This window comes from Oryctolagus cuniculus, chromosome 14 (genome assembly GCF_051225735.1).
Source record: "Oryctolagus cuniculus isolate XC-2025 breed Fujian yellow rabbit chromosome 14, ASM5122573v1, whole genome shotgun sequence".
Lineage (NCBI taxonomy): Eukaryota > Metazoa > Chordata > Mammalia > Lagomorpha > Leporidae > Oryctolagus > Oryctolagus cuniculus.
In genome coordinates, this window is record NC_142880.1 from 78,229,776 (window position 1) to 78,248,001 (window position 18,226).

General features: G+C 42.3%; 1 protein-coding gene and 1 long non-coding RNA gene across 2 annotated transcripts in view; one reads left to right on the top strand and one right to left on the bottom strand.

The window, feature by feature from the left end:
* The window catches only part of LOC149122395 (uncharacterized), a 179,007-nt gene that overhangs the window by 76,299 nt on the left and 84,482 nt on the right, over positions 1-18,226 (top strand). The gene's annotated exons all lie outside the window — the stretch shown is intronic.
* On the bottom strand, positions 15,127-16,402 carry LOC100350749 (ataxin-7-like protein 3B). The gene has a single exon (XM_089313182.1). The coding sequence runs from the start codon at positions 16,278-16,280 to the stop codon at positions 15,987-15,989; it is 294 nt and encodes a 97-aa protein (XP_089169308.1). The 5' UTR covers positions 16,281-16,402; the 3' UTR covers positions 15,127-15,986.

Consider the following 18,226-nt stretch of genomic DNA (forward strand, 5'->3'; position numbering starts at 1 on the left):
TATATACAAGATTCTTAGCCTTCTGCTTTATACCTAAGGTATATTAAGAAATGATTTTTTTGCTGATTATAGAATTCATGCAACAAATTAGAAGAAATGGGGGCCGGCGCCGCAGCTCAATAGGCTAATCCTCCACCTAGCGGTGCTGGCACACCGGGTTCTAGTCCCGGTCGGGGCGCCGGATTCTGTCCCGGTTGCCCCTCTTCCAGGCCAGCTCTCTGCTGTGGCCCGGGAGTGCAGTGGAGGATGGCCCAAGTGCTTGGGCCCTGCACCCCATGGGAGACCAGGATAAGCACCTGGCTCCTGCCTTCAGATCAGCGTGATGCGCCGGCTGCAGCACACTGGCCGCGGCAGCCACTGGAGGGTAAACCAACGGCAAAGGAAGACCTTTCTGTCTCTCTCTCTCACTATCCACTCTGCCTGTCAAAAAAAAAAAAAAAAAAAGAAGAAGAAGAAATGGGACTAGAATTTAAGTCTGATGACCTTTATGCTTATGTTTTCTCAACTCTTAATATATTCTATAAAAATTCCTAGATTTTGCTGTCTAACATTACTCTGTTACAATCTTATGTAATATGTAATATGCTTGCTTCCTCATGTTGAAATACAAATTATGAAAAAAATTACATAAAAGTAGGAGATGGGGTAGTGTGCATCTGTGATACCTGAGTAAGAAGTAGCCCAGGTACTTTGTTTCCCTTCCTCTAGCTGATTTCTGTAGAGCAGGTTAAGTCATATACTGTGTTGAGAGCAGGAAGAAGGGGATTGAGTATCTTCACTGTCTGTTTGTTCATTTGCCATATTTTGTACTTTATACTTTTCCCATTGAATTTTGGAGTTTTTCATTTTTATGTTTACAAATATTTTTCACCTGATGATTGAAAAAAGAAAATATGGTATATATCCATAATGGCATATTACTCAGCCATAAAAAGAATGGAATCTTGATATTTGCAACAAATGGATGGAACTGGAGATCATTATGCTAAGTGAAACAAGCCAGACACAGAAAGGCAAATATGTATTTTCTCTTATTTGTGGAAGCTAATATATAGATTGTAGTTGTGTGGTGTCAAATTATCTGGCGTGTAGTTATAAATAGTGCTTCACTGAATCATACCTTGTATATGACAATATGCCATTTTGTTATCTGTTTTCAAGAAAAATAGGATGCATGTTTGTACATAACATTTATATTACAAGTGACTGTGGCAAAATGTTAAAAGTTGAACATTTTAATTAATTCCATTCCATCAAGGTAGCATGTACCAATGCCATCTCACTAGTCCAAGTGATCAATTTCAGGTCATAATTGATCATACTGACAGGTCTAAGAGTCAAAGAGATTACATAAACAAGACTAGTGTCTCCTAATACTAACTGATAGAATAAAAAAGGGAGAGAATGATCCAACATTGGAAGTGGGATACACAGCAGATTCATAGAACGGCAGATGTCCTAAACAGCACTCTGGCCTCAGAATTGGCCCTTAAGGCGTCAGATCTGGCTGAAAAGCCCATGAGAGTATTTCAGGCATGGAAAGCCAAGACACTCTGGTGGAAAAAAAAAAAAAAAAAAAAAAAAAAAAAAGGACCTAAATGAAAGGTCTCTGCGAGTGAGAACCCAGTGGAAAGAACAGGGCCATCAAAGAAGGAGGTACCTTTCTCTGAAGGGAGGAGAGAACTTCCACCTTGACTATGACCTTGTCTAAATAAGATCAAAGTCGGCAAACTCAAAAGGCTTCCATAGCCTTGGCAACTCATGACAAGAGCCTAGGGAGATTACTGATGCCATAAACAAGAGTGTCAAATTGTTAAGTCAACAACAGGAGTCACTGTGCACTTACTCCTCGTGTAGGATCTCTGTCCTTAAAGTGTTGTTCAATGTGAATTAATGCTATAACTAGTACTCAAACAGTATTTTTCACTTTATGTTTCCATGTGGGTGCAAACTGATGAAATCTTTACTTAATATATACTAAATCGATCTTCTGTATATAAAGATAATTGAAAATGAATCTTGATGCGAATGGAATGGGAGAGGGAGCGGGAGAGGGGAGGGTTGCGGGTGAGAGGGAAGTTATGGGGGGGAAGCCATTGTAATCCATAAGCTGTACTTTGGAAATTTATATTTATTAAATAAAAGTTGTAAAAAAGTTGAACATTTTAAAGCTAAAAAATAAAATTTAGAAATACTTAGGTTTTAAATGCCTTTACTAAAAGAATCTTATTTTACTCCTATTCCAGATTTTTCCAATTTTCTTCATTAATTCCATAAACATATATGGAAAGAATAATACATATACTGTACTAGGCTCTGGGATAAGGAATGTTTCTCTGAGGAAGAAACATTTCAGGTGGGACCAGAATGAGTAGAAGTTGCCAGTTGAAATCTGGGAAGAGGGTTTAGGGTGGAACAGGCACAGGAGGGTGCTGGGGTACAGAGGGACTTAGAGAAATTCTGTGGGGCAGAATGAGCAAGAGGAAAAGTGGTGTGAGAAGAGGTTGGAATGTAGAGAAGGATTCTGTAATAGGGGATTTGTAGGGTATGTAAGAGTTGTAGATTTTATACTAAATTCAAGGCATTAAATGAAGCTTGCTGCAAATAGCTTCTTAAGTTTGTTAGCCTTTGATAGCCATTTAACATGGCTCCATAGTTGATTATGAAAATTATGAAAAGATGTTACATAATGTTATTAGGAAAGCAGGACAGTAGTATAACATGATGTTGACTTTTATTCAAAGAGCTAAAACTGTTGGTAATTAAAGGAGTTACCCAGAAAGTTTGCTTTTTGAGCCATGTGTTCGTTCCAGTTGCATGCTGACTTGTAACTTTTTAACTTAATTTGCTAAAATTCATCATAACATATACAAAAAGCTTTAAAATCTTTCTATATATTTGAAGCAATGCAATATCAAATTTATTTATAATCTAATAACCACTCTTCACTATGAAATGTTTGAGATGTCACTATTACATTTTCAATAACTGACTCTGCAAGGTTTTGGAAGATGTATGGTTTCTTTCTATAAAAGGATATCCAACATCCGTCATAAACAAAGGAAAACCCCTCACTCTAGTGGAGCACATAATTTCCATGTTACTATACATTATTAATCTTTTCCTGTCAACATATAAACATAGGTAAATAATTGTAAGTGGTTGTATAATGATAATAACAATTAAATCAGACCACTGGTCCAGGTATCGCTGTGATCAGCATATTCATAGATGGGTCTGTGATGTAACTATGGTACTGCAGATGGGGTCCAGCTTTCCAGAGGAAAGACAGGAATAACTGTTTAGATGTCAGAGCCCTGCTGAGTAATCTGGTATGCATGGTAAGACTGCTGGGCTAGCAGGAAACTGGTGCGCCATGGACTGAATCTGATGATTGCATTAACATCACAGTGCTGTGGGACAGCAAGCAAATTAGTGGGTCTGTGGATACTTAGAGACCTTTCCGATGGCTTGTACTCTTTGTTCTGCTTTAATGAAATACCTGAAGCTGGGGACTTATAAAGAAAAGAGGCTTATTTAGTTTATTTAATTTTAAAGGCTGAAAGTTCAGGATGGGGTGAGCACCATTTCTTCAGCCTTTGGTAAGAGTCTTGGAATGGAAGACATCACAGTGGGGTTGTGTGTGTGTGTGTGTGTGTGTGCTTGTGTGTGTCTGTGTGTGTATAAGAGATCACAGGTAAGGATGCAAGAAGGATTCCCGTGTCAGGCTTTCTGTATTTATAACAACTCTGTTTTTTGTGGATTAATGGAGGTCACAGGAGAGCAACAATAATCCTTTCAAGGGAAGGGCCCCAAAGATCTCCCCATCTTCCAGTAGGCCTCACCTCTTTAAGGTTCTACCACCTCTTAACATCATCACCCTGGGGCCACACTGAGCCTTTTGGAGACACGTGTAAACCACATACAGACCAAGCACAACTTGAGTGAAATGCGTTGCAGTGGGAAACTAACTTTTGGTCTCACCTGCTGGTGCACTGAGATTGCTGATGAAGCTGATGCTGTGATTTGAATGGCAACTACTCAGGAAGTAGAACTTGAACATCCCTGACAAAAAGGACAAGGAGATGCAGGAGTCGAACAGGAACTACATGCAAAGCCAAGTGAACCTAGCAGTAGGATCTAAGCCTGCTCTCTTTTCAAACATGATAGTCAAAGCACTTGCTGCACTTTCAGAGGAAATGGCAGAGTGATTCAAGGGAGAAATGTCAGTACCTTAGTACCTGACTGAAAAGAAATGGTCTGTATAAAACTTAACAATCAAACAAAAAGAATAAAAACGGACTAAAAATAATTGGCTACAGATCTGACACTTGTTCAGTTCTGAAAGTGACAAAGACATCCAAGGAAACTCTCCTCAGGTGATGGTTGTATTTGAAGCTATCGTAGTGTATAGATATCTAGGAATTACATAATTGGAAAATTCCACTCTGTGTAAGATCCACTGCATGAAATGTCATTTCTTTTGAAGTTTTGGTGATCCTAAAAGAATTTTATCATCAAACTTATAGGGACTGAACACATACAAGGCTGCTGAATTGATTTACTTTTGGCTGTGGGTAAGCAGAGGGATGAATATCAGGCAGGGAGTGAATCTGGTACTGATGTGACTTTGGACACCCCAAGCTCCCCAGAGGAGCTGATCAGTCAAACATTAATTTATAACCCTGAAAAGCATACAGACACTTACTTCTGATTTTTTAAGAGTTTAATTATTTATTTGAGAGGTAGAGCTTAAGCAGAGGGAGAGACAGAGAGAAAAGTGCTGGTTTGCTCCTCAAATGGCTGCAATGGCTGGAGCTGTGCTAATCTGAAGCCAGGAGCCAGGAACCAGGAGCTTCTTCTGGGTCTCCCATGGGGGTGCAGGGGCCCGAGCATTTGGGCTGTCTTCCACAGCTTTCTCAGGCCATAGCAGAGAGCTGGATTGGAAGAAGAGCAGCCAGGACACAAACCTATGGCCAAATGGGATGCTGGCACCGCAGGCAGAAGCTTAGCCTACTGTATCACAGCATTGACCCCTTCTTTCTGGTTCTTAAAATCTACCTTAGAAATGAGTATTTGTGATGTTGTATATCAGCCTATGCTGGCATCTTTGTTTTTGTTTTCAGTGTGACTTTGACCTACTTTTGTTAAAAAATTATTGATCCATTGGATTCATTTGATGAAGAATTTACCATGTAAAAGTAAAGAGAAGGAGTTATACTTGAGCTAGCATTTGACAGTTAAATACCTTATGAATGCTGCAGACTTATTTTTCTGTTAATTTTAACCCATATAAAGTTAAGATAAATTAACTGTCCAGAAATGTGAATAGTAGCATGCCATGAGGATCCAGTGCTGCTGAGTTCCCTTCTTTTGAACCAGAGTGCCTTAGCTGAAAGGTGGAGTTGGTATGTCAGGAACCCAAGTTTAAGGTCGGGGGATGATCCCTGGTTTCTTTTAGCATTTTTCTTTCTATCATATTTTTCATATATATCTTCTACTGAACCCATAGAAATGCTCAATAAATTCTTGTTAAACTGACCTTCTCACTTGAATATAACCCTAACATACAACCGAGCCATCCCACTCCTTGGAATTTACCCAAATGAAAATAAATTGGCAAATAAAAAAGCTGTCTGCACCTTAATGTTTATTGCAGCTCAATTCACAATAGCTAAGACCTGGAATCAACCCAAATGCCCATCAACAGTAGACTGGAAAAAGAAATTATGGGACATGTACTCTATAGAATACTATACAGCAGTAAAAAAAGATGAAATCTGGTAATTTGCAACAAAATGGAGGAATCTGGAAAACATCATGCTGAGTGAAATAAGCCAGTCCCAAAGGGACAAATATCGTATGTTCTCCCTGATTGGTGATAACTAACTGAGCACCAAAGGGGAAACCTGTTGAAGTGAAATGGACACTATAAGAAACAGTGACTTGATCAGCCCTTGCCCCGACTGTTGATGAACAACTTAATACTTTATCCCTTTTAGTATTTTTTTTGTTCTACTTACTACTAGTGGTTGAACTCTGTAATTAGTACACAATTATTTTTAGGTGTTTAAATTTAACTGAAAAGTGATCCCTGTTAAATGTAAGAGTGGGAATAAGAGAGGGAGGATATGTACAGTTTGGCACATGCTCAATCAGACTTGCCCCAAACGGTAGAGTTAGAAATGTGCCAGGGGATTCCAATTCAATCCCATCAAGGTGGCATGTACCAATGCCATCTCACTAGTCCAAGTGATCAATTTCAGTTCACAATTGATCATAATGATAGGATTAAGAGTCAAAGGGATCACATAAACAAGACTAGTGTCTGCTAATACTAACTGATAGAATTAAAAAGGAGAGAATGATCCAACATGGGAAGCAGGATACACAGTAGACCCATAGAATGGCAGTTTTCCTAAATAGCATTCTGGCCTCAGAATCAGCCCTTGAGGCATTCGGATCTGGCTTTAGAGTCCATGAGAGTATTTTAGGCATAGAAAGCCAAGACACTCTGGAAAGAAAAAAAAAAAGACCTAAATGAAAGATCTTTTCAAGTGAGTTCCCAGTGGAAAGAACAGACCATCAAAGAAGGAGGTACCTTTCTCTGAAGGGAGGAGAGAACTTCCACTTTGACTATGACCTTGTTTAAATAAGATCGGAGCTGGTGAACTCAAAAGGCCTCCACAGCCTTGGCAACTCATGACAAGAGCCTAGGGTGATTACTGATGCCATAAACAAGAATGTCAATTGTTAAGTCAACAACAGGAGTCACTGTGCACTTATTCATCATGTAGGATCTCTGTCCTTAATGTGTTGTTCAATGTGAATTAATGCTATAACTAGTACTCAAACAGTACTTTGGAAATTTATATTTATTAAATAAAAGTTAAAAAAAAAAGAAATTGACCTTCTCATATTGCAGTCGTATATAATTAAGTTTGGAAGCTTTGCCACACTGGAATGATTTCCCGTTTAGATAAAGACTAGAAGGTGTCTCATATATAGTCCCAAATAAAGTGATAATTTGCATATTAAATGAGAAAATAAACTTTCTGTGAATTGGTTAGGCAATTCTTCTAGATCAATAATTTTTGAGAACTGTATAATAGAAATATATGTATTCATAAAACAGAATAACAAACTCAAGAGAAACAGTGTAGCTGGATCAGGTGTACTTGTAGTAAATGTGAGATGCAAATAACACAATGGAAACTTACTATAAATTTTTTTTAATAAATATTACCTGGAGATGTGAGAAAAAACATCTTAAATCTCTAAACTTGTTGTTTCTAAAAGGGAGCAACAACAATATTGAAGTGCTGTAATGCTCCTGTTGTTTTTTATTGTTTTCCTTTGATATAATGTTTACAATTGTTTTGTCACCCAAGAAATAAACTCAAACCCTTGTATAATTTCTTTATATTGCCCCATATAGCCAACTGAGTTTCCTAAATGGCTATTTGAGCACATGTTACATGCAAGTGGGTGAACAAAGTGGGTAAATCCCTACTTTTGTGGAAACTGTATTTTCAGAGAAATAGATAATAAAAAGGAAATATATGTTAAAGTACAGAACATAGTACATGCTAAGATAAATTAAGCAGGAAATGGAGATAAAAGAGAAACCTGAGATGGTATCTGAGCAAAAACTAGAAGTTCTATTGAGAGCAAGTCAGGTAAATTAGATGAAGAGAGTCCTGAAGAGTTGAAGGAATAGCAAGTTTGTTGGTATGGCCAGAGTACATTGAGAGAGCAAAAGATAATAAGGACAAGGAGAAGGGAGATGGCCTGGTGATAGAGAGAGGCTTATCCCTGAGGAGAATGAAGTGGGCTTTTAATCTAGGCAACATGGACAGCCAGTGGAGGGTTCAAACACATAAAATAGAATGTCCAAAGGCAAGGAAGAAAAAAATCTGTGTAATTATTAATAATTCCATTTATAGTTAACTATAGTATATTTACCATTATTGTTTTACTTGTAGATGTCCATAGTCAAATACATTGGAGAATCAACTAAAACACAGACCAGAAATTCATTGCTGGCTTCCAGAGATCCCAGGTGTCCCTGACCATCTCCCTGCAAATACTTGAGTGCAGAGCTTTGAGTCTTCTAGTGGTGACTCAGGGAAATGGTGGACAAGCAAGAGCAGGCAATGGATAGGAGAGTGGTCTCCTCCACATTTAAGACAATGGAGTTGTATTTATGTTAAAGGTGCACATACAATTTCATTTCAAAAGTAGTGTACTACAGATTTTGTAAAAATGAAGTGTTAAAAATAAATGGGAGGCCAGTGCTGCGACTTACTAGGCTAATCCTCCGCCTGCGGTGCCGGCACACCGGGTTCTAGTCCTGGTCGGGGCTCTGGATTCTGTCCCGGTTGCCCCTCTTCCAGTCCAGCTCTCTGCTGTGGCCCAGGAGTGCAGTGGAGGATGGCCCAGGTCCTTGGGCCCTGCACCCCATGGGAGACCAGGAGGAAGCACCTGGCCCCTGACTTTGGATTGGCACAGCGCGCCAGCCATAGTAGCCATTTGGGGGGTGAACCAATGGAAGGAAGACCTTTCTCTCTCTCTCACTGTCTAACTCTGCCTGTCAAGGGGAGGGGGGAGTCAGGAAATTGGAATACCTGTGCCAATCACCCTTTCTGGAAAGAAGACGGAGGGACCAAAGTTGTGGTTCAGCAGTTAAGCTGCCAATTATGTCTCCCAGTTTGAGTTTAAGCTGCCAGCTTGAGTCCTGACTGTTCAGTTTCCGATTCAGCTCCCTGCTGGTACATGTAGGATGGCACTGGAAGATGACCCACTTGCAATCCACGTGGGAGATCATGAAGGAGTTCTTGTCTCCTGGTGTCAGCCTAGTCCAAACCTCACTGTTGCAGCCATTTGGGGATCAAGCCAGTGGATGGAAAATTTCTCCTTCTCTCCTTGCCTCCCACTCTTCCATTTGACTAATAAATGAATAAATAAATCACTAAAAAGTGAATGGCTCCCCATCTCATGCAGACATTTAAGTACAAAGTCATGGATTGTTGGTAGTAATAGGGTGAAGGCTTAATCAAATTATGTATCTGCATGGTGAGCTTGGTCGGAGGTCCTTGGGACATTGAGAACACATTGGAAGAGAATTTTCTTGAAGTCTGCTTCTAAAAGCCTGGGGCAGGACCAGGTGTCCTGTCTGCTTCTTGACTCACTGTGTGATCCTGCTTCAGCATGCGTTCTGCTGTCCCCTGTTGTCATCAGATGTTAGACCTGATCCTGGACTGTGAACCTCCAAAACCATGAGCTAAAATAAACTTCCTTTATAAGTAGCTTGTCTTAGTATTTAGTTGTGATGATAAAAAAAAAAAAAACAAACTGACTAATCCAAACAATGAGAAATTATGAGGAGATGGCCAGATTCTCTTTGATACATAAGCTATAAGGGTAAAAGCTCATGGATTTCTTTTTTATTCACTTAGGTTTTAAATAACTACTAGTTTATAAGTATTTATGTAAGATAAGCACATTTCATGTATTTCACATTTATAGATTCAGGAACATAGTGATGCTTTCCACCGTACCCTCCCTCCTGCCTGTGCTCCCACACTCCTTTCTCTCTCCTTTCTTATTTGTTTAATTTTTACAATGACATATTTTCAGTTTAGTTTATAACCATAAGCTTTACCCGGTACTAAGTAAGGAATTAAAAAAATTTTTTAAAAATATTTTAAAAACTGTGATTTTTTTTTTTGCTCATATACATTACATTTTTTTGTACTCTGTTACCACAGATCAGGGAAAACATGGTATTTGTCTTTTTGACACTGGTTTATTTCACTAAGTATGATGGTTTACAGCTGCATCCATTTTGTTGCAAAAGACAGGATTTCATTCTTTATATAGTTGAGTAGTATTTCATAGTGTTTATATACTACACATTCTCTATCCAGTCTTTGGTTAAACATCTGGGTTAAATCCATATCTTAGATAATATGAATTGAATTGCAATAAACATGAGGGTATGGCTAACTCTTTCATATGCTGATCTCATTTCATTTGAATAAATTCCCAGAAGGGAAATGGTTGTGTCATATGGTAAATCTACTTTCATATTTCTGAGGAATCTCCATATTGTCATCCACAATAGCTGTACTAGTTTACATTCCCACTAGCAGTGAATTAGGGTACCCTTTCCCCCACATTCTCACTAACATTTATTATTTTTTGATATCTATATGATACCCATTTTAACTGGGATGAGGTGAAACTGCATGGTGGTTTTTATTTGCATTTCCTTGATGACTACTGATCTTGAGCATTTTTATGTGTGTTTGTTCACCATTTGAATTTCACTCTTTGGAAACTGCTTGTCCAAGTCCTTTGCCCATTTCTTGACTGGATTGTTTGTTGGGTTTCTTGAACTCTTTATAGATTCTGGATACTAATTCCTTATCATTTGCACAGTTTGCAAATATTTTCTCCCATTATGTTGGTTGCCTCTTCACTTTGTTGAGTGTTTCCTTTGCAGTAAAGAAACTTCTTGGCTTGATGTAATCCCATTTGTCTATTCTTTCTTTGATTGCCTGTGCTTCTGAGGTCTTTTTCTTTTTCTTTTTTTTTCATTTTTTAAAATTTTGTTTATTATTGCCATTTACCAATAGGGAGATGCAATTTATTTACAACAGCAGCCATAGGGGCAAAGGGAATACACAGTTAGTCATCTATCTATACAGGATGGACTACTTATGCAAAAATAAAAAAAAAAAATCTAAAAACCAAAGGACAGCAGTGAGCTTCACTACCCTCCCCCAATGTTCCTAGCATGTGATTATGCCAGGCAGTGGCCCCTGGGCATGCGGCGGTAGGAACTAATGTATGGAAGAAAAAAGCCACAAACCACAGATATTTTAAAGAACCCCTTTCCCCACTACACACACACACACACACACACACACTCCCATTCAGATACATAATAGGATTGATTATAGGGTGATCAACACACTTAAAGAGAGGATAGGAATTTTACTATTAGAGGAAAGGCAGAAAGGGGAAAAGTGTTCCTAACCATTGTGAACTATCATGGTTGGGAGCATTTTTCTCCCCAAAAAGGAGTTATGTTCCTTCAGAGACTCTGTTGGACCAAGACCACCTTATACCCAGCAAGGACAGAAGGCTATTGCCCTAATGGTAGGATGATGGGAGAAGCAAAAAAGAACAAGAAGAAGGTAATGCAAATAAACCATTAATCAAAGATACTTCTCACTGCCCGCTTTAATCAGAAGGGGAAAAATGCCAAAATGTTAACAGTAATTATCAGAATTTTTTATTGGAAGGGAGTGTAGGCCAAGGCCTTTCTTGCTTACCTTCATTCTATTGCCAAAACATTGTTTGGAGGAGGGGCAGTCTCAATTAGACCCTCCTCTCCCTCTGCATTCTTAGATGTCTACAAAAAGATAACCTAAGAACATTTTAGCTTCTGTTAAGATGTGACTTTTCATAAAGTTATCACTTCTCTTGAATTTGTGCCCAATCTGTAATTAGGCCCCAACCCTAACAAGTCTGGGGAAAAAGGCAATACTGGACAGTCTCAAAGCTCATCTCTATGGATTCTTTAACCCTCAAATGTGACTCAAATCAGTCCACACTATTAGTTCCTTCTGAGACAAGAAGTATACACACAAAGCAAGGGTCAGAGAAAGAGGATCAGGACCAACTCCAACCCTGTGTGTGTCCATCAGGCTCTACAACTCTTCTAATTAGGCTGGAAGAGTAAGAGGCAGTATTCAAGTGGAGGTGGGAAAATACAGCTCCATATGAAGTCACAGCAGTAGAGCACACTAGCAACATCGTTGGTCCTACAGAGGACAATGCTTCGGCATATTACCTTTTAAATACAGAAACTTAAGTCACCATAACCACAGACAGGCAGCCATAAAAAAGTCTTTGAGCCTTTTACCAAAACAGAAAACAACAAGCAAAAAACAAAACAACAACTCTACAGGGAAGTGAGCAGGCTTCATAGGCAGAATTAAAAGAGATGAACTGAAACCAGTCAAGGTGGAAGCTGGAATGGCAAGCAGCACCTGGGGTCATGAGCTGCACCAGACAGGCAGTGAAGCAGGGAATAGGCAAACACAGGGCCAAGCCAGACAGATGAGGCTGGACCCCTTACTGGGGCACAGAATGAGGTAAGAAAACATTTCAAATAAAGCAGCACCATTCCTGCTCACCTCGGAGCTCCCATTTCTCTACGCTTCGCAAACCTTCACTGAGGAAGTAAAGGGGAGGGTGGTTTTGATATGAGGTTCTTATTTCCTATCCCCTCCCTCACCCTGCCATTCTTTCAAATCAGGAGATTCTACAAGTCCTTCTCTGACTTCCAATAACAAAAGAACTCATAGTCAAAAACGCCCAAAGGGGGACAAGTGGAAGGGACTGTGCCTTTTAAGCAGTAAAAAAGGTGGTGATCTGCCTGTTGACTATGGCAGATCAGCTTATCAACCAAAAGAGGGACATTCAACAGGATTCTAGACACAGGCATTTGAGAAATGACAGCCCCGCTCTAGCACTAACCCATTCATATTATTGAGGTCAGCTGGAAGAGGTCTCCTTTGGGCTCAGTTTTCAAGCCTCCTGTACAGCCAAGATGCTCCTATTTATAGTTCGGTCCTGCCCCTGTCATAATGACCAAGTCATACCTATGGATTGGCTATGTAACCAGTAACTCAGAGTAGGAAATGACTGCCCCACTGTGGGGAGCAATCCGGACTGGACTAAGTTACTCGAATTAGGACTTATTCTATGCATCTGCTCTCCCACAATATGGCGCTGGGAGAGAAGTAAACAGCTTCCGCACAGCTGCCTCCAGTTCAACCAATTAACTGTAGGACTTGCTCCTGATTGGAGAGCAGCGTACTCAGCCGAGTTGGGATTGGCGGAGGAGGACTATAAAGGAGGAGAGAGACGGCATGCACCAGGAACATCTATGGGGAACATCTAAGGGAACCCGTGCAGCCCCCGAGAGAACCGGCCGGCGGGGTGCCGCTCCCCTGCGGAAGTGGGGAATGCGGCCAGGGGGAACTGCCCTTCCACGGAGGTGGAAGGGATAGTAGCCAACCCGGGAAGAACCAGCAGCAAACCCGGGGAGGGCCGAGCAGACGAAAGAACAGCGCAGGGTTCAGTGTTGCTCCTCCACGAAGAGGGGGAGCGACATAATGGTGCCGTGACTCGGATAGGAAACCTAGCTCGGATAGGAAACCTAGGATGGATACGAAACTTAGGAGGGAAGAAACGGGAAGAACTGGGAAAATATCGGAGAGAGAAACTAGCAAACAGCCTAGGGAAATTACCGGAGAGAGAGACTAGCAAACAGCCTAGGGAAAAGCCGGACGAAAAGGGTGCCGGAAGAAGCTATTGAAAGCCTAGGCATAGACTCGAAACAGCCTAGGGAAAAGCCGGACGAAAAAGGAGCCGGAAGAAGCTATTGAAAGCCTAGGCATAGACTCGGATACGGACTACGGGGGGAAGCTGGGAGAAATCTCTAAGGTCGAAAGCGAAAGGGAAAGCTAGAACAAACAGACTCGGACGCGGACTGTGGGGAGAGGCCAGGAGAAATGAGGGAGGAATATCGTTGGAGGAAAGTTTGGGGAAACATACCGGGTAGAGAAAAATGTTAGGGAAATTGAAGCCGCGGGGGGCAGGCCAAGGCGGAAACGAAAGCCACTTTGGGATTCTCAAGTTAGCCCGGGAATAGGGGGCGAAAAGTTAAAACCAGAAGCTGAGACGTAAGCCAGATTGGGATCCGTCTGATTAGCCCGGGGAGCAAAGGACGGGAAGCCAGATCGTGGGGCGGAGACGTACGCTGGGTTGAATTCGCCAGGCTAGCCCGGGGAACTTAGATTGAATCCTAGTGGCAGAGACGCAAGCTACGCTGTGTTACTCGCGGAAGCCGCCGCGTGCAGAGAGAGCACGGGGCGTGAATAGATAGGGAACGCTGGCGTAGGCCGTGGTTCAGACGCGAAAGGGTTAAGCGTGGAGACCGCGGACCGCGCAAAGCCGGGAAGCCGCGCAGAGAGGCGCGCGGGCTGAAGCGGCGCAGAGCCGGGAACCCGCCGGCGGGGCGAGGTGCCGGAAAGCCGCAGGGATAAGAGAAACAGAAGTTTGGAAGTGAAGTAAAAGAGAAATAGGAATGTTGGCAGACAGAAGTAAAATGGGAGAAATAGAAATGCCCGGAGATAGAGAAATAGAGAAAAATAAGGCCTCCCCTCAACATGCCAATTAGAAGGCTTGGATTCGGTCTGCCTAATCAAGTGAGGCGATGAGCACCTGCGGGCAGCTAGCAGCTTATGAGCTGCAGGTCACCGAAGATAGGCACGAACCAACACTAATAAGTCTCCCCCACAATAAGGCAATGAGAAGGCTTGGATTCGGTTTGCCTGATAGGTTTTGTAAGTCCCCTGCAGGCAGAGCAGAGCATGCGCTGCGGGGCACCGAACACAGGCATGCATCAGCGCCTAAAAACCTCCTCACAATGGCGAAGAGAGGACCCGGATTCGGTTTTCCTGATTGATGGGACTTGTAAGAGCCTGTGGCAACTCTAGCAAGTAGAGCAGAGTGTGTTCCGCGGGACACCGAAGACAGGCGCGTATCAACGCTAAAAAATAAAAAGAAAGGGGGATCTGTGGGGAGCAATCCGGACTGGACTAAGTTACTCGAATTAGGACTTATTCTATGCATCTGCTCTCCCACAATATGGCGCTGGGAGAGAAGTAAACAGCTTCCGCACAGCTGCCTCCAGTTCAACCAATTAACTGTAGGACTTGCTCCTGATTGGAGAGCAGCGTACTCAGCCGAGTTGGGATTGGCGGAGGAGGACTATAAAGGAGGAGAGAGACGGCATGCACCAGGAACATCTATGGGGAACATCTAAGGGAACCCGTGCAGCCCCCGAGAGAACCGGCCGGCGGGGTGCCGCTCCCCTGCGGAAGTGGGGAATGCGGCCAGGGGGAACTGCCCTTCCACGGAGGTGGAAGGGATAGTAGCCAACCCGGGAAGAACCAGCAGCAAACCCGGGGAGGGCCGAGCAGACGAAAGAACAGCGCAGGGTTCAGTGTTGCTCCTCCACGAAGAGGGGGAGCGACACCCACCAAACTATGTCCATGGCAAAATACATCCAGACATGAATCTTGCAGTTTGAGAGATGATGCAAATTTGCAGAGATCCCTGCAACCTCCCAAGGCAATCAAAACGGAATCCTCAGCCAGTCTGGACAAGTTGTCCCATTTGTGAAGACTAGGAAACCAGGTGGGAGAGTGAAATAGATGGTTCTGTGCAGCCAAAACTAGTCCTTGTCCCCAAGTCCGCTGAATTCACTGCAAACGCTGAACCTCTGGGAAACAGGTGGTTTTGACTTTTTCTTCTTGTTGGAGTCAAGGTCACAGTTTTCCTATCAGATTCGAATGGAAATTCTTTCGTTTTTTTTTTTTTCCAAGTTGAAACTGTTAGCATCCAGCTTTCATATGTGCCTTTTCATTTGTCTCAAAGAACCCCAACCAGATGCTCAAAGATCAGCAGTCCCACTGAAGCCCACCAACTATGGCACACCCACCAGTAACGTCCAAACAGTCCACGAAGCCCTAGGCAGATGGAAAGGCCAAAAGAACCAAAGGGCTCTATATACTGGGCACACACCTGCTCACCTGTGCACTGGGGGCAGCACAGTGATCCTGTACACATCCTGTGTGTCTGACATCAACAGGCGTTGCATGGTGCCCAAGGTGCGCCTCTCCTCCTGCCTCGGATTTCAGGGTGGGCGTCGGGGTAACATACTTAAAAAAGAAAAAAAAGATCTGAATCACTCAATTCTCCACTTTAGGTTTTTAAATGCTGAGATCTTCAAAGGAAATTGGGACTTTGTCTGATTTTCTTTCTGCTTAGCTTACTCCTCCACGCCACAGGACCAGTCTCTGTTATTGTCCTGGTCGCTCTCAGCCTCTCTCATGTTGCAACTACTGGAATTCCGGAGGTGAGCGCTGCAGCTGCTGATCGGGCCCATTCCCAGGTTCTCCAGGAAGAGAGCAGAGCGGGAGGCGGCACGCGCCTTTGTCTTCCACTGGCTGAATGCCAAATTCTTTCACGCTCCCAGTGTCTGCGAACTCCAGGTAAAAGTAGCCACACTTGACCGCCCGGTGCACCTCAAAGCAGAATCCCAAGCAAGAATCCTCTATCAGGTCTACGTAGATCTCCTGAGCGATGGCCTCCAGCTTGTTAGTATCCAGGTTGGCCAACGAAATTTCCTCCATTTTAACGAATAAACGGCGGCGGAGAGGGCGCTCGTTTTACTCACGGCAGCGACACGTCGGGCTCCGCAGGCCGCGCCTAGGCCTGCCGCTCAGGGCCGTGTCCTCTGGCGGCAGGGACGGCGGCGTCCGCGGCGGCAGAAGGCACAGAAGCAGCGACGGCTCCAGAACGCCAAGTCCTTCAGTTCCTCTGGCCTTGGCTGGGGTTCTGGGGACTTGAGATGCGCCTGACCCGCTGACTCACAGGCAAACGCCTGAGGTCTTTTTCAAGAAGTCTTTGCCCAGGCCAATGTCTTCAGGGTTTCCCAATATTCTCCTCTAGTAATTTGATAGTATCAGATAGTAGATTGAAATCCTTGATCCAGTTTGAGTTGATTTTTAAAAGAGATTTATTTATTTTATTTGAAAGGCAGAGTTAGAGGCAGAGAGGTCTTCCATCTGCTGGCTCACTCCACAGATGGCCACAATGGCCAGAACTGTGCCAATCTGAAGCCAGGATCCAGGAGCTTCTTCTGTATTTCCCATGTGGCTGCAGGGGTCCAAGGACTTGGGCCATCTTCTGCTGCTTTCCCAGGCCATAACAGAGAGCTGTATCAGAAGTGGAGCAGCCAGGACTTGAACCAGCGCCCATGCGGGATACCAGCACTTCAGGCGGTGGCTTTACCCACTATGCCACAGCACTGGCCCTTTGAGTTGATTTTTGTATAAGGTGTAAGGCAGGGGTCTTGTTTCATGTTTCTGCATGTAGAGATCTGATTTCCCCAGCACCATTTGTTGAAGAGACTGTACTTGCTCTAGGGGTTGATTTTAGCTCCTTTATCAAAGACTAGTTTGTTATGGATGCATGGATTGATCTCTGGGGTTTCTATTCTGTTCCATTGGTCTATTTGTCTATTTTTGTGATAGAACCAGGCTTTTTTGACTAGAAATGCCCTGTAGTACATCTCTAAAACTGGTATTGTGATGCCTCTGGCTTTGTTTTTGTTTTCTACGATTGCTTTAGGTATCCAAAGTCTCTTGTGATTCTATATGAACTTTAGTATCATTTCTTTTAGATCTGAGAAGAATGTCATTGGCAATTTGATTGGAATCATAATGAATCAGTAAATCACTTTTGATAATATGAACATTTTGTTTATATTAGTTCTTCCAATCCAGAACCCTGGAAGATTTTTCCAATTTTCTGTGTCTTCTTTCTTTAATGTTGTTTAATTTCTATCATAAAGATCTTTCACTTTCTCATGAAATATATTTCAAGGTTTTTAAATTTTTATAGCTATTGTAAAGAGTAAAGATCTTTCTCTGCCATGGTAATGTCTGTTTATACAAAAGCTATTGATTTTTGTGTGTTGATTTTGTATCCTGCAATTTTTAAATTTTTTTTGAATTTTTTAACTTTTATTTAATGAATATAAATTTCCAAAGTACAGCTTATAGATTACAATGGCTTTCCCCACCCCATAACTTCCCTCCCACCTGCAACCCTCCCCTTTCCCTCTCCCTCTCCCCTTCCATTCACATCAAGATTCATTTTCAATTCTCTTTATATACAGAAGATCGATTTAACATATATTAAGTAAAGCTTTCAACAGTTTGCTCCCACACGGAAACATAAGTGAAAAATACTGTTTGAGTACTAGTTATAGCATTAATTCACAATGTACAGCACATTAAGGACAGAGATCCTACATGAGGAGTAAGTGCACAGTGACTCCTGTTGTTGACTTAACAAATTGACATTCTTGTTTATGGAGTCAGTAATCACCCTAGGCTCTTGTCATGAGTTGTCAAGGCTATGGAGGCCTTTTGAGTTCGCCGACTCTGATCATATTTAGACAAGGTCATAGTCAAAGTGGAAGTTCTCTCCTACAAACTAGGTAACCATGGCAACTCGGTGGGAGACTGCAGAGAAATTTGAGATCACACTGAGGACTGCATAGACCCTTTGT